This window comes from Lipophrys pholis (genome assembly GCF_963383615.2).
Source record: "Lipophrys pholis genome assembly, chromosome: 19".
Lineage (NCBI taxonomy): Eukaryota > Metazoa > Chordata > Actinopteri > Blenniiformes > Blenniidae > Lipophrys > Lipophrys pholis.
Window position 1 is genome coordinate 23,831,955 of NC_137647.1, and position 15,957 is coordinate 23,847,911.

A 15,957-nucleotide genomic window follows, 5' to 3' on the forward strand; every position below is an offset into this window, starting at 1 on the left:
CTTCATCCTGCTGGTCTTCATCCTGCTGATCTTCATCCTGCTGGTCTTCATCCTGCTGGTCTTCATCCTGGCGCCTCATTTATAAAGGTTGCTGACTCACACAACAGGTCCTGAAAGATGCGTACGCCACTTCCCACACAAAGTTTTGGTCTAAAAAAGTAAACTTTGCTGGACAATGTTGGTCCCGGTACTCAAACTTAGAACCTTGAGCAGCACATTGTGGAGACGGGGAACCTGGTGGTGCTGATGGTGAGGTGGAGAATTGAAGCCAGATTCATCTCATACATTTATTATCTTCAAATATCAGACTTATTGATCCACGTGATCATAAACAGCCGAGCTGCAGAGTTCTAGATGTTTCTTTAGTGGAACGTTCCTACTGAATCAGTAGAACCATGTTCATATGTTAAACTTTCATCTTCAAATAATACAGAGGATAGAACTGATTGATTATTAATGATACAGAGCGGTGGATCGAACTGATTGATTATTAATGATACAGAGCAGTGGATAGAACTGATTGATTATTAATAATACAGAGCGGTGGATCGAACTGATTGATTATTAATAACACAGAGCGGTAGATAGAACTGATTGATTATTAATAACACAGAGCGGTAGATAGAACTGATTGATTATTAATGATACAGAGCGGTAGATAGAACTGATTGATTATTAATAACACAGAGCGGTAGATAGAACTGATTGATTATTAATGATACAGAGCGGTAGATAGAACTGATTGATTATTAATGATACAGAGCGGTAGATAGAACTGATTGATTATTAATAACACAGAGCGGTAGATAGAACTGATTGATTATTAATGATACAGAGCGGTAGATAGAACTGATTGATTATTAATGATACAGAGCGGTAGATAGAACTGATTGATTATTAATTGTGACAAAGTGAGTAACAATCAGTCTAATTTCAGAGTAAACACATAAATAGTGTGGTGACAACCACAGTGAGTAAAGCTGCAGTGTGGATGTTCTGCACCATCATGCTCTCTGGACGCTCTGGAGCTGGAGACAGACGACCTCCTCCACCCTCCTCCTCCATCCTCCTCCTCCAACTCTCCAGTGACTGAAGATAAAACATAAAGGGGGTGTCAGGGCCCTGGGGGTGCGGGGCCTCCCCCTTTCTGGTGGGGGTGCCCGCTGCGGCCCGGGGGGGGAGTCCTCCCTCTGCCTCCCTCCCCGGGTGTGGCTCTGGGGTGGTTCGCTGGGGCCTCCCCGGGCCTGGGGGGCTGCCGTGGCGGTGTCCGGGTCCGATGGCCTCGGACCCCGGGGTGTCGCTACGCGTCCCCCCCACAACAGTTCCGGCCACACCCAGTGGACAAACCACACACACACACACACACACACACACACACACACACACACACACACACACACACACACACACACACACACACACACACACACACACACACACACACACACACACACACTTCCACTCCTCACTAAAGGTGCTTCTGAAGTTGCTTGTTCTCTGTCATCATTTGCTCAAACTTTAAAAATCATGTTCCTCTTTTGTTGTTTCCTCTTTGTTAATTCATGTTCCTGCTTCATCTTACTGTCTAGATAGAGCTGCTCAGGCTGGTTAATCTAAGAAATCATCTTACTGTCTAGATAGAGCTGCTCAGGCTGGTTAATCTAAGAAATCATCTTACTGTCTAGATAGAGCTGCTCAGGCTGGTTAATCTAGAAAATCATGTTACTGTCTAGATAGAGCTGCTCGGGCTGGTTAATCTAAGAAATCATCTTACTGTCTAGATAGAGCTGCTCAGGCTGGTTAAATCTAGGAAATCATCTTACTGTTTAGATAGAGCTGCTCAGGCTGGTTAATCTAGAAAATCATCTTACTGTCTAGATAGAGCTGCTCAGGCTGGTTCAATCTAATAACAGTTGGAAAGTATTTGGATGAGTGTGATTATTGCAAATAATATATGTAGTACAACAAGGACATTGTATGTTATCCCCTTCCCCCCTCCCCCCTCCCCCCTCGACTTTCTTCTCTCTCTTCTCTTCTCTCTCTCTTTGTGCGTTCCTCCCCGATCATGTACGGCAGCCATGCCAACTTCTGACGGAAAAGGCAACAGGAGGAGACTCCAGGTCTCCCCCTGTTGCAAGACCAAAAACTGTTCTGACTCCGAAGGCTCTCAATCACATCATATTGTTGGCCCAAGCTGCCGAACAGGACAAGGGCAAAAAAAAACAAAACAAAAAAAAAACAATATCAGATTTGACTTCTTGGAAAAATATTCTATGAAGTGCTTCTCTTCTCGTGTGGAACCAGCTCCCAGGTTCAGTAGCACACAGTCTCTACTTCGAAGGTTCAAGGTTTCACCTTGTGTCACGATTACATACCAGTAACTTTGCGTACGCACATCTGCACGCTCTTTCCTTTTCTAGAGCCCAGTCCACCAGGAAGGTTGACAGTTCTTGTCCCGCCTTCAACACGCCAACCAGAGCGCATGACTGCACTGCGAGCGGCTTTTATCAGGATTTACAGCCATAATGTAAAAATATACTAAACTGTGTCATGTATGTATATTAATAAAATAAGCAATATAAAATCAATAATATCTTTATTTTACATGTGACCATTGTGTAAATCATCTCAATTGCAGTTTGTTTTTTGCATCAGACTTTCCCAGAGACTCACTTTAGTTGTTACCGTGTTCATACAGTTTAGTATATTTGTACCTTATAACTGTAAATCCTAATAAAAGCAGCTGGAACAGAACAGACGTCCCCAGAGACTGGAGACAGACAGTGAGCGCTCCAGACACTGCAGTTTTACTCTCTGTGGCTGTCACCGTGCTGTTTATGTGTTTACTCTGAAATTACACTGAATAATTTGAAGATGAAAGTTTAACATATGAACATGGTTCTACTGATTCAGCAGTAACGTTCCACTAAAGAAACATCTAGAACTCTGTAGCTCGGCTGTTTATGATTACGTGGATCAATAAGTCTGATATTTGAAGATATTAAATGTATGAAATGAATCTGGCTTCAATTCTCCACCTCACCATCAGCACCACCAGGTTCCCCGTCTCCACAATGTGCTGCTCAAGGTTCTAAGCTTGCGTACCGGTACAAACATTCTCCATCAAAGTTTATTTTTTTTAGTTCGCAAACTTTGTGTGGGAAGTGGCGTACGCATCTTTCAGGACCTGTTTTGTGCTTCAGCAGCCTTTATAAATGAGGCGCCAGATCACAACACCATTGAAATGAAAAGACCTCTGGAGCGCCTCTAGTGTGTGTCTGTGTGTTCAGGAGGTGACGGAGGGACACCTAATCAGTGGCATGCCTCTGTTATTGATTGTCCCAATTACAAATGCACAAACAGCTGTTGAATTCAGAAAATGCAGATTCAAAATCATTTCCCCCATTGCTTCTGCGCCGTTAAAGTCGTTGTCTCGCTGACGAGCAGGGTTCGACCGGCCAGTTCTGGCCTGTGAGCCACATGTTTGACACCTGCTGTTTTTTTTTATAAATGACTGAATTTGTGACATTTTATAGTGACTGATGAAATCACGTCATGGAAATAAAATATAGTAGAGCTTAAAAATATAAACCTTCTTTCAAAAATGTTTCATATAAAATTGATGTGGACTGAAGGTAAAAACATGTAATGTTACCTTAAAGTCTCATCCGTTCTCAGAAGATCCCAGTGGAAGTTGAATAAATGTGTCCCAGGCCAGTTGAAAATAACATTTTTTAATGACTTAGTGAGGTTCAGGAACAGTGCCGCTGCAGCAGGTTGCCTCAGCAGCTGATTCATTGAAGTCATTGTGCTTTCTGAACACCGCAGGCTACGGCTGCTTTGTCAGTTTGGCTCTGCGGCCCTATAATCACCAGCAACGTCGTCCACAGAGATCCGACTGTCCATCAGACTCAAACCCTTCGATGCATGTAGAAGATGGTTTCTGGGGAAATGGTGCCGATCACAGACAGTCAACCTGCTGTATCTCTCATCAGTGTGACTCTGAAGTTCACGCTAACTCGCTGACTTCAGTTCAGTAGAGCAACTTTCAAAAGCAAGTCACAATATCAGGAACAGTGTTTCCACTGCTTTGTCAAATAAATCAGCCAGTCATGAGGCAGCAGCCCAGTGCATTCAGTCCTATGGACATAAGCAGGATGGACTGCTGAAGTAGAAGAACACCCTGTAATTTAAGGCCTCGTTTATACGACAACGATCCAAGTGACAACAACACATTCATTTCAGAAAAGATTTGTGTTTACACTGCAAAGGCTGACACTGAAAACTATGTAGTTAGCATGCCACGCCACGAGGTGACGCCGTTGGTTGGTTTTGTAATGAAACCACACATACATGTGTGCAGAGAACAATACTATAAACGTTAACATAGTGACCAACTGGATACTGTGAGAAGTGAATCTCAATTATAAAACTACCAATATGGACTATAAATCTAGAATCTGAACTGGGAGCCACGCCGTTACGGAGGCCGCCATGTTTGTTACTTGCGACTGAGCAGAAGAATGTGCGGTAACAGCACCTGGAGCCAAAGAAAAGTTCCCTGTTGGGAGCTGGTATGAAAAAATGATGGTTGCAGGGCCTCCGAGCACCGATGATGTGCAAACAGACGCCCTGAACGTGGCTAAAGTGTCGCGGTTACACTTGTTTTCATTGTCGTGTCAACGTGGCCTCAGTGACTGAAGTATTCCATTGGTCTGATTCTTCACAACCCTTTGATCAGTTGGGATTTTTCAAAACTGAAACGAAAAACATTGAATTTTAAGAGAATCTATCCAGTACGAATTAGTTCTCTGGATAAAAACAAAAGAAAAACAAAAGGTTTTTCTTCTAACCTCGGTATGCAGACGACTCTCATGGTTCTTTTACAGCAGCAGCAGAACATCACACTTTGTCCTCCTTTCAGTCAACAACAGGAAACGGAAGGGACTGGCAACTTGCAGAGTAAATGATGTTGTTGATGAGTTGGTGCAACAAAGGAACCAAAGTTCAGAAGTCATTTCAATTTGAAAGAGGAAAAGGTGACGGGGTTTCCTGGAACTACGTCAGTACGACGTTGAACCTCACCTGGACGTCTTTTCTTTTACATGATTTTAACCAGGTCAAACACGAGTTCCTATCGAATGTGGATTGGATCGATTTCCTGAGCTCCGTTAGCTTAACTCGTCCTTCATGTTTCCCAGCATCCTCCATGTTTTGTGCTTTAATCGATGAGGCGTCTCATCTGTGGACTCTCCTTTAAAGGCACAGTATGTATTTTTAAGACCATCAAATAACCGTTTTACATAAAACTGCAGTGATACTGTCAATACGCTGATGTCCACATGTTGTGCTCCAACTTCGAGGACAGAATTTAGTAACTACTCATCCAGCCTCAGAGTGTCCAGACTAATAAATCCAGTATCTTGTCCAAAGTGAAAAATGACTATGATTCAAATGGATAAAAAGGCTAAATAGCTAACCTGAGTGGAATTACTTAAATGTTACATACTGTACCTTTAAATGAACATTAAACTGAGGAGAACGTCTGTTTCTGAACAGTTAAAAAGAAGAATTGACCAGTTAGCATGACCTTTAAAGCTACAGCAGAGTAAAGAGAAATCCAGAACTCTGTTCATACAGGCAGCGGCAGCGGCAGCGGCAGCGGCAGCGGCAGCGGCAGCGGCAGCGGCAGCGGCAGCGGCAGCGGCAGCGGCAGCGGCAGCGGCAGCGGCCGCTATGTACCCTCAATCCTTGTGACCTTTAATTTGAACATAGTTACTGAAAGCGTTGAACTGACCAGCACTCACTGAGCACGAACCTCATTTCTTATATTGATGCGGTAAACGTAGTGAAGCTGGTCCGAGAGCCGCGGTCCATTTCCAGAGGAGATACCAGGACAAAAAAAAACATGGGTTTTATGGTCCATCGCTGGAGAGACGAATGGGTTCAACAAGTCACTTCCTGCAGACATTCGTAGAGAAGATCCAGTCAGTGAGAGAGCGACGTCGGGATAAGACGTTCAGTTCAGAACTGAAGTCGACTGGAAATGGCTGGCGTGATCCAAAATGGCTTTTAAAATCCAGATTCTTTTTCTTCTTCTTGGTATGTAAAGGTGAGAGGACTATTTCAATGAGTACACAATATACTACCATGCAACAACCACACATGGACACCCTGGGACATGTGCACTGTTCAAATACACAGAGGAGACATCGAGACGACGGCAGCGTCAGGCTGCGATACACGGGTAGCGTTTGGTAGCAACGGGGCCGATTAGGGAGAGCTTAGCTTTCTCAGTAAATGTCCTAAGAAAAGAGGGTTTTAGTAATTTTCTGTTTTTGTTTCCTTAAATGACCTTTTTTCTTGACTGGAATTCAAAGGAAGTCTTTGCCGACTGATGAGTGTCTCTCATGAGAAAGAAATCTAAAGCGGAGGCAGGCTTTGCATCACTGACATCACGTTTTGTGAAGTATTTTCTAAATCTTTTAGGGTGGAATGGAAAAACATTTGGTCGGATTCTCCTGTGGCATGGCTCAGCTGTCAGTGCATAAGGCATTCTTACCTAATTTGATTGCTTCAAAAAGTTACCCGTGTAAAGACGCCTCAAGTCATCAGACGGCCGCCCGCCATGCCCCTGCTTTCACCCCACAGTAAAACAATATAACAAAGTTACTTTTTTTTTTAAATTTACAGTGACAATAAACCTCTTTTTTCAATAAGCAACCTCTTGTCATTGTTCTTGATTGCCCGTATGGAAATTTTTTCTCCGTCGTTGGAAGGAGCCAATTCCCGCTCAGAATCAGATCAGAAGCTCCGATCTTCATCCTCTATTCACCCTCCAGTCTTTCTTTCTGTGGGAGTTTTATGGTCTCTTTTACTTTTCCAAGTTCCTTCCCTGCAATAACAAAAGAAGACACATAAAAACGTTTGATCAGTTTCATACTTAGACGACGTCACTGTACCGACCAAACCTGATGCATTTATCTTCATGAGATATGGAGGCATTTGAAATAAGGTCTTTCTAAATAAGGGCGTGTCATCTGCAAACTACCAGTCTCACTTAAAAACACCCCAAAGGTTCCGTGTTGTTACGTTTGACCTCTTGTTACTAGAAGCAGAAGACATTATGAAGCTTCAACACTGTGAAAGGAAGAAAGCCAAACATGGTTCGCATAGTTTCCCTCGACAGCAAAACCTTATTTCTTTAATTTAGTAACAAGCAAATTCTGCATATAGAAAATGTTGAATCAACAGTGGTAAGTTCAAGAGTTTAAATTGCTGCTCAGCTTGTTCCAGTCGGGTGTCAATGATCTTTTGGGTCTGCACCACAAGGCCCCAACAGTTCTCTCATTTAATGATGGGAGCTGATAAGAGTTTTATGATTCTCATTCCATTTTCGATTCTGCTTATCGATGCGGTTCTTTACCGATTCTCATTTGGAAGAAACAATCTGCAGTATTAACAGCAGAGGACGTGCTAACGTCGCTGCTCCTGGGTTGAGATTCACTCCGGAGCCCATCGAAAACACGACATTCATTCAAAGTTCTCGCTGCTGTGTGTGAGAGAACGTTTCTGCATGGTCGTCGTATTTCAATTGATGAAACGAAACATCCACTTTGCAAGTATTGCAAGTTGTCCTGTCGTTATCCTTTCTCCTGAAATGGAACCAAACTTTTGAGCGTTTGTGCTGCCTGGGCGCCGTGTTTCCTGCTGGCTGCACTGATGAATGACGTGTGTGGTGACGTATTCACACCCACTGGAATGAAGAAGCAAATTCTTTGCAAAATTGTCAAATGATTCCAAGGAATTGAAACACTGGAAACTGGTTTATGATTCCCATCCCTGCTCTCACCGCCCTAACTGAAGCTTTAGAAGCTGAGGTGTTGACTCTTGGCCCTGATTGGTCCATTTCAACTGCCTCACCTCCAAAGCATCTGAGTAAAAAGATCCTGTCATAAAGTTCGGTACAAAGCACAATAACCATCTGGTCAAGACAAACAGGGGAGTTTGAACAGGAAGACATCGTCGTTTCTTGAAGAGTCTCTGAGAAACATGTTTTGGTGGAAATGATTATTTAAATGCGTCCGTTTCTCCTTCGTAGCCGACGGCCATGATGTGAACCGGGCTGTATCAACTTGCATGGTTGGTTTTTTCATCTCTCCTCTTTTCATTTGTTTCAGTGGATGTTGTGAGTGGGGGTCATCACAGTTCAAACCTGTTAGAGCGGCTCGGGGTAGGCCTGTCGGGGGTCGTAGGTCATGTCGGGAATGTAGGGCTCATGAAGGTCGGGGTCGAGTGGCAGAGTGTCCAGAGGCAGATCAGCGTAGCCGTATGCAGGGTAAGATCCATCCAACTCTGAGGAACGCAGAGACACACATGATGAAGAAAACATCTTTTGAAGATCAGCAAACAGCCAAACTCAGAATTTTTCAATTGTCCCAGTTTCCTGCATGAGTTGGTTCTGATGCCTGATTTAATTTGCCTCAAAGTCACAAACATGGAGAAAAACAGTGAAGCTGATCCACTAAAGGCTTGTGCCGATAAAAATGGGTGCAGAAACATGTGGAAGCTGATCGAGTAACAAAGAAAATCCCTTCTTACAGGATAACATGCATGTAAGTAAGTAAGTAGTAAGTACATTTTATTTCTATAGTGCTTTTCACAGACATGGAGTCACAAAGTGCTTCACAGTAAAAACAGATAAAAACAGATAAGAGAAAAAAAACATCTTAAAAACACAACAAATGCCGAGAGTCAGTGGCAGCGTGGGTCGATTAGACTAGAATGATTTGGAAAACAAATGTGTTTTTAGGCACTTTTTAAAGATGTCCGCTGAGTCCAGGGAGCGCAGGTCCAGTAGGAGTTCATTCCAAAGTCGGGGCGCAGCAGCTTTGAATGATCGGCCTCCTCGAGTTTTAAAGCAGGTACGTGGAACCTTTAACAGGTTCTGCCCAGATGATCTCAAGCTCCGAGTGGAGCTGTAGGGCTTTATAAGGTCAGCAATGTAAGGAGGAGCTTGACCATGTAGGGCTTTATGAGGTCAGCAATGTAAGGAGGAGCTGGACCATGTAGGGCTTTATAAGGTCAGCAATGTAAGGAGGAGCTGGACCATGTAGGGCTTTATAAGGTCAGCAATGTAAGGAGGAGCTGGACCATGTAGGGCTCGAAGCGTTAGCACCAAGATTTTATATTGAACATGAGACTCAGCAGGGAGCCAGTGAAGAGATCTTAACACACACATTATATGGTTGACAGACACTCTGAAAGTTCTACCACTCAGGTATGAAGAGAACCATTGAAGCACTGGACCCGACATTCCAATCCGGTCACGTAACCTGTTTATTAGGATCAGGTGGTCGACTGTGTCGAAGGCTGAGGAGAGGTCCAATAGGACCAACACTGTGCATCTCCCCGAGTCTGCAGACATCATGCAACACCCAGGGAGCACATTTGTTTCAAGAACATTGAGTTTTCAGGTGTGAATGTTCAATAATATGCAAACGAACAAGCTCATGACTCTGGCTGCTTCTGTTTTTAGCATGTTTGTTTTGGAGGTAATAATCAGCTTAGCTTTCAGCAGAGTTCTGCTGTTGTGGTGAGACATATTTCTATTTTCCCCAACAAGCCGTGACTTTGTGAAAAGCTATCCCCTTTTATCCGGACTCCCTCCCTCCCTTCCTTTATTTTTTTTGCCAAATTCTGATTTAAGGCTGTAATACAACTTGTTTCATGACCTGTTTCAACAAGACGGTCAGTCCCATGGTATCATATTTAATAGCACTCCATTCAATCACTGGGATGGTGCCCTATTGTAATGCACACAGAACCGCCATCTTTATTCTCGCGATTGAACGTGGTGGTGCAAATGGTATTCTCAGTTGATCATCTCTGGAATACACGCAATTCCAAAATACAATCTATTTCCAATATGTTTGTTGATGGCAGGCATATCCCAGTCATTACATGAGGCAAAGCAAAGTTTCACCAGTGTGGTGACGGACCACAGAATGACTCCTGCAGCATGCACAAGTAAAGCTGCTTCCATCTGGGTGGAAGGTCATGGCGCAGTAATTAAATAATAATGCAAATTCCTTTCTAATAGGTGAAATGTTGAAATATTGACCTCATTGGGAGAAATGTACCACTTATTGATGATATGATGGAAAGACGGCTGCAGGGAGAGAACTCCCTCGAGGGTGGGGGGGGGGGGGGGGGTCATTCCTCTCCTCTTCTGGACTGTGGATCGCTCCTTGTGCTCACTATACGGTCTATGTGTATGGTCGGACCAAAACTGATCTTATGAACTTTATTCTCTTCTGATGTCTATCATTCATGATCATGTTACGGTGACCATCAGATTTTACTGGCTGAAGTCTCCACGCCCCAGGATGTCTTTTACTACTTTTTTCACTATTATTTTCAGTGAGCCTCGACCTTAGGCCATCACAAGTTGACTCTGATCACTCCCAACTCTGTGATAAATCTTGGCAAATAGGCGAAACTAGCAAAATAAGATTTTAGGGCTTGCTGACTTTTTATTTTCAAACATCACCCTGAAAATACACAAAGAGAAAAAAAAAATGTCTGTGCGCCTGACAAGTTTTCATCAAAAGTGATTATTTTCAAGCACTTTATTGAACATGTCGCTGTCCAAAATGTATATAAAAAAATTCTCAAGTTTATGAGCTTCATTTCAAGCCCAAGATGAGCTTTCTATCTATAAAATTACACTTTCTGTGGCCAAACATCTTCACACTAAAGATGTACACGGAGGAGATGCGAGCAGGACGAGTGAACACATGAACACATGAACTTTCCTCTCCTGTGCTCACTTCTATCTTATTTCTCCTCCTTCCATTGCCCAGCACGTCATCCTCTTCTCTTTACTCCTTTGTCTTTTCGGATCAGTTCTTTTGTACCTTCCTTCTCTCACTAGTCAAAGACGAAGCTTTGAATCAGGTTCAGAACATCTTCAAGACTTGGCAACGCGTCAAGCAACAACATTGTTGGACTTTATTGCTTTTTGGTTTGTTTGAGGAACTAAAAAGAAAAGAACACACATACGAGTCGCTGTACCGAGGACGAGCACAGCAGGAATACTAATGTTACTAAACTCATGTGTTTTCATGTCCTGCTGGATTTTCATGTTTCCTCTTTGGGGTTTTGGAGCCGCGGTGATGAATCTTACCTGCTGGGAGAAGAGCAGGGAGAGGTGGAGGGAGGTGGGGGTAGGAGTGGAGGAGAGGCTGGAGGTAGAGGGAGGTGGGGGTAGGAGGGGAGGGGAGGGGGGAGGTGGAGGGAGGTGGGGGTAGGAGGGGAGAGGAGGGGGGAGGTGGAGGGAGGTGGCGGTAGGAGTGGAGAGGAGGGGGGAGGTGGAGGGAGGTGGGGGGAAGAGGGGAGAGGAGGGGGGAGGTGGAGGGAGGTGGGGGTGGAAGGGGGGAGTAGAGGGAGGTGGGGGTGGAAGGGGGGAGTAGAGGGAGGTGGGGTGGAAGGGGGGAGTAGAGGGAGGTGGAGGCCTCATGGAGAACAGGTGACAGGATCATGAGTGAGCAGAGGATTTTCTGTCTGGATCTGATCCAAATGAAAATGTTGCAGCTTGTTTGCTGAAGTTGATTCTGTGACAAAAGGTTCCTGAAGAACCTGAACCTGAAGAAAGCTCAGCTTTGGAAGCTGCAGCCATGTTGGTGGAGACCTCGGCCACATCGTGGACACAATCCTCCAGTTCTTACTGAAGATCAGATCTTCTTTCAGATAAACATCTCAGCATGTCTCTTCAAATCTAAATGCTGCTGGACGTGTAGGCGCTGCCCGTCACTGATTACTGTTTTAGAATTAGTACACCAAACTCAGAGGGAGCAGTTCTGATGAGATTGTTAAAGTTACCGGAGGAACCCAGCAGGGTTCTGCTTTGTGTCTTGTTTGTTGTGGGAGAACGGATTAAACAGAACGGAACCTGAAGCACCGGACGGAACAAAACCTCCTGGGTAGTCCTGCACGCTCCCCAGTCTGGACCAGGTTACCACTAACCGAGAGGGGAGGACTGCTGTTGATGTTTTTCAGCGGGTATCTCGCGTGATTCCTCCTGTCAGCTGGTATTCATACGAACACCTGTCCCGTTTTGTATGGGACCCTCAGCGTTTTAATCTCTCTTTCAGCGTCCAGGAAGGTGAGATGGAGTCCAGCCTGGTGATGTTCGGGTACGAACCAATCCTTCAAAACCCGGCTAGCTAGTATTCCTACGTCAGTCAGCCGTTAGCTTAGCCACCAACGCCAGTCAGTTGTTAGCTTCATGTAACTTTGTGCGTTGCTCCTAACGGTCCTTGAGGTATGACTCCATCTCAAGAAGTCCTGGTAACAATCACCGCGAACAGACAGGATCAATACATTTCAGTCCTGAAATTACTGAATTTGTCGATCTGGCCAGGATTTCTCCGGACCTGGTCAACGATCATGAATCCTGTCCACTGACATCACAAACAGCGGCTCGGGACGGATTTCTTGTCAGAGACAAAACCTGTCCTGATCCACTCAGATTGCGGGAGTGGAGGGCCGTCAGGACCTGCAAGGCCTTCTCTGACGACCCAAGAAAAATATTTCAATCACAGACTGATGTTGATTATATTTTGTCCATGAATACTTCTTAAATATTTCCAAATTGTCTGCTTTCTCTCATAGCTTCTCTCATGTCTGCTGCTTCCAGACTGAACGTCCATATTAAAGCTTTTAACCAATCACAGTTCAGCCATCACCTGTTGCCGGGTAAAGAATCTGCCTGAGGCCTTCAGATTAAATTCTGCAGGCGTCTGCAGTGTAAAACAAGCGTCGGTCACGCTGCTGCTTCAACCAATCAGATTTTGATATTGACGTCTCAGGACCTTCTAGAAGGCCTAGTGTGACGTCAGTGTATTCAAGCCCTCTGATTGGATCGTCAGAGAGTTCACTCTCCAGCTAGCTGACTGCATCTGTAGTGAGCTAAACAAACAACAATGTAGTTGAGATGATTTAATCGTGGTTTTGTCGACCTTCAATGACTAAAGTAGAACAGAAAGACATTGAGTTGCAGACTTATTGTCAAAACCATTTTTAGGGTGAACTTTTTACGAGGTCATTGAACGCACCACAGCACTCCGGGCACACGGCGGGCCGGTGCAATTTACTGGTGTCTCTCTTTTCTCAGCAGCCTTTTTGTCCCCAGCTATTTTCCCACCGACGCCTGCTGTTCAGCCATGGTAAGACAAGCTGTCCTGTCTGACTCAACCTCTGACTTCCAACTAACTGATGTCCGTTCAGTCACTTGATGAGCGGATCAGTCATCAATCACACGGCTTTCGGCTCAGATAATGTGCCACAACTGAGAGAGACCATTACATTTCATGCACTATTAACTAGTACCTCCTTCCCTTTTAAAGGATTTACCTTCCACTCCTCAGGGGCACTGAACACACAAGGGAAAGGTCGTGATCTGGTACACGATGAACAAAACCAGCTCAGGGAAAGGTTTTATTACTTGGGACTCACCATTGGCAAGGTATGTGGGCTCCAGAGGAACGGCAGAGTGAGCCTGTGGAGAAATGAAGAGTTGCACACATGCAGATTTATCTGATCCAACTGACAGAGATGTGCTCATGAGTTTTTCTGATTGGGTGCTACAGCAACCAAAATAAAAGCTCCTCACCATTTCCCAGGCTGCAGGGTCGTGCTTGAACAGGGAGTGTGTGAGCTCCACCGACACTCGCTTCCTGTAGTCTGAACTCTTGTCCTCTGAAATCCTGAACAGCACCGCGGCAGCGTACGTGGCTGCAGGAGAGACGGAACAGGGTTTTTACAGAAAGTGAAGACTTTTCATTTACGCAGGAGGAACCGTTTAACTTTAAAACTTCAAAAAAGAAGCCTGCAGGCTAAAACTGGCGCACCAGAGAGTCCAGTCCGGTCTAAAGACTTAAAATCACTTGCAAAGTGTAAACATGGTGATGATATTAGCAGTAAAGTGAGTGTGAACGCAGCCACACCAACTTACTGTTGCTCATTTACAGTCAGCACCAGACCTCACTCTGGTCCACAATAACCTGGAGAAAGTCATGGAGGTCACGCAAACGAAACTCAGAGCTGCCCAGCACATGTTCGCCATGTCTGGGTTTCGTTCAGATAAAGCTATTTAACTCACATTAACTCTCGTTAACTCTCGTTAACTCACGTTAACTCACGTTAACTCACTGCTGGCAATATAGCATCAAAGCCTAACGTCATAGTGTGGCTTCCTGCAGGTACGGGAATGATTTCAGATCTGTTGGCAGGGTTAGATGCCAGGTGAAAGACAAGACAAGACAAGACAAGACAAGACAAGACAAGACATAATTGATTGATCCCATGGGGAATTTTTTTCTGGACTCCATCTTTTCAATCCAAGGTATTGAGGGTATAATTCACAGATTAAAACAGCGAGTCAAACAAGAAAGTGCAGCAGTGACATATTTCACACAGTTAACATTTACATATAGATATATATACACAGGATAATATGGCAGTATTGCACAGATTGTATTGCTTGGATATGACATTATTGCACCATGGAGCTTATTGCACTGCAGTAATTGTTGATTGTTTAGATCATTTCAAGCCATTTGGTACATTTTCAGCTTCAGAAAACAGAAAACATATTGGTGTGAAATGGAGGATAGTTCTCCATTTTACTGGTCCAGTCCATCTGGGTGGAAATTTGGCACAACAGAGCTCCAGAACTTAAAAAACAAAGTTTGAAAAAGAAAGAAGAACAGTTAAACAACACAGACCAAACTTCACTGAGTCCATGTGCGTCTCTGAGGAGAGAAGAAACTCCGCGGTGTACAACTACACCACTACTGCAAATATGAAGGAGACAGAAACCACAGCAGCCTTCAGAGAGACAGAAATTCCACTGCCCAGCAACTCATCAAAAGAAAAACATAAAAAGCATCGACCACACTTCCCTTCATCCATCACTGTTTTATAGATGTGAATCAAATAAGTTAAATAAGTTAAGAAAGTGCAAAATAGTAGGTTTAAAAAAAAAATTTAATAAATAAAAAAATAAAATAAAAATTAATTAATTAATTTAAAAAATGAAAAAAATATATAATTATTATTTTTTTTTAATTTGTTAAAATGGGATATAAAAAAAAATCGAAAAAAGTGATAAAAAAAGATGATCATGATTGCGGTGTGTGTGAGTTCAGGAGGCAATAAAAACTCTTATTGCAGCGGCGACCAAGTTTTTCCTGAATCTCTCCGTTCTGCAGCGAAGTGACAGACTCGACCCGCTTCTCTTTTTCAAATATATTGAAATTTCCAGGTACAAGATTAGGTACAACATTTCATATATTGCACCTTTTGGGCTGGAATATGGGATTTGAAGGATTTGTAAGTCAATAAAATCTGTGATTATTAAAATTTTTCCTTCTTTTGGAAACAGATTAAGACGTATTAATCTGATCTCACTATCTCTCTACATGCGCTTCACAGGTCAAATACTGATGACAGTACCATGCTTATATAACACTGACATGAAGTAAATAAAAGCTTTGGATTGTGGTTCTTCCTGCTCCAGCAGCTAAATGTTTCAAAGCTTGAGTTGAATTTCTCCTGACGTCCAGTAGGTGGCAGTCAGGATTCATCGCTCGGTTCCTTCTCCAGTCACAGAGGCTTCATTCACACTCAGGGTAAGAAGATTGTTGGTTTTGTAGTTCACAAAACCAACATAGTTATTTTCAGTACATTTGAACCTCAATCATTTGTGAAGTGTATTTCTGTGTAGAGGAGACGTGGGTGTCATAAGAACCGGCGGCATCATAAGGTCCAGGGGCATCATAAGGTCCAGGGGCATCATAAGGTCCAGGGGCATCATGAGAACCGGGAGCATCATAAAAACCGGGGAAACATTAGAACCAGGGGCATCATAAGAACCGGGAGCACCATAAGAAC

The 15,957-nt window shown here is 43.8% G+C and overlaps 1 protein-coding gene across 1 annotated transcript in view; it reads right to left on the reverse strand.

The window, feature by feature from the left end:
* Window positions 1–3,720: 3,720 nt before the first annotated feature.
* The window catches only part of LOC308125209 (junction plakoglobin-like), a 142,418-nt gene continuing 130,181 nt past the window's right edge, over window positions 3,721–15,957 (reverse strand). Inside the window, exons 14-17 of the mRNA XM_080488771.1 lie at window positions 13,676–13,797; window positions 13,519–13,561; window positions 8,216–8,355; window positions 3,721–6,895 (exon numbers count right to left, since the gene is read on the reverse strand). Coding sequence (XP_080344897.1) covers window positions 8,219–8,355; window positions 13,519–13,561; window positions 13,676–13,797 — 302 coding nt within the window. The 3' untranslated portion in view covers window positions 3,721–6,895; window positions 8,216–8,218. The remainder of the gene's footprint in view (window positions 6,896–8,215; window positions 8,356–13,518; window positions 13,562–13,675; window positions 13,798–15,957) is intronic.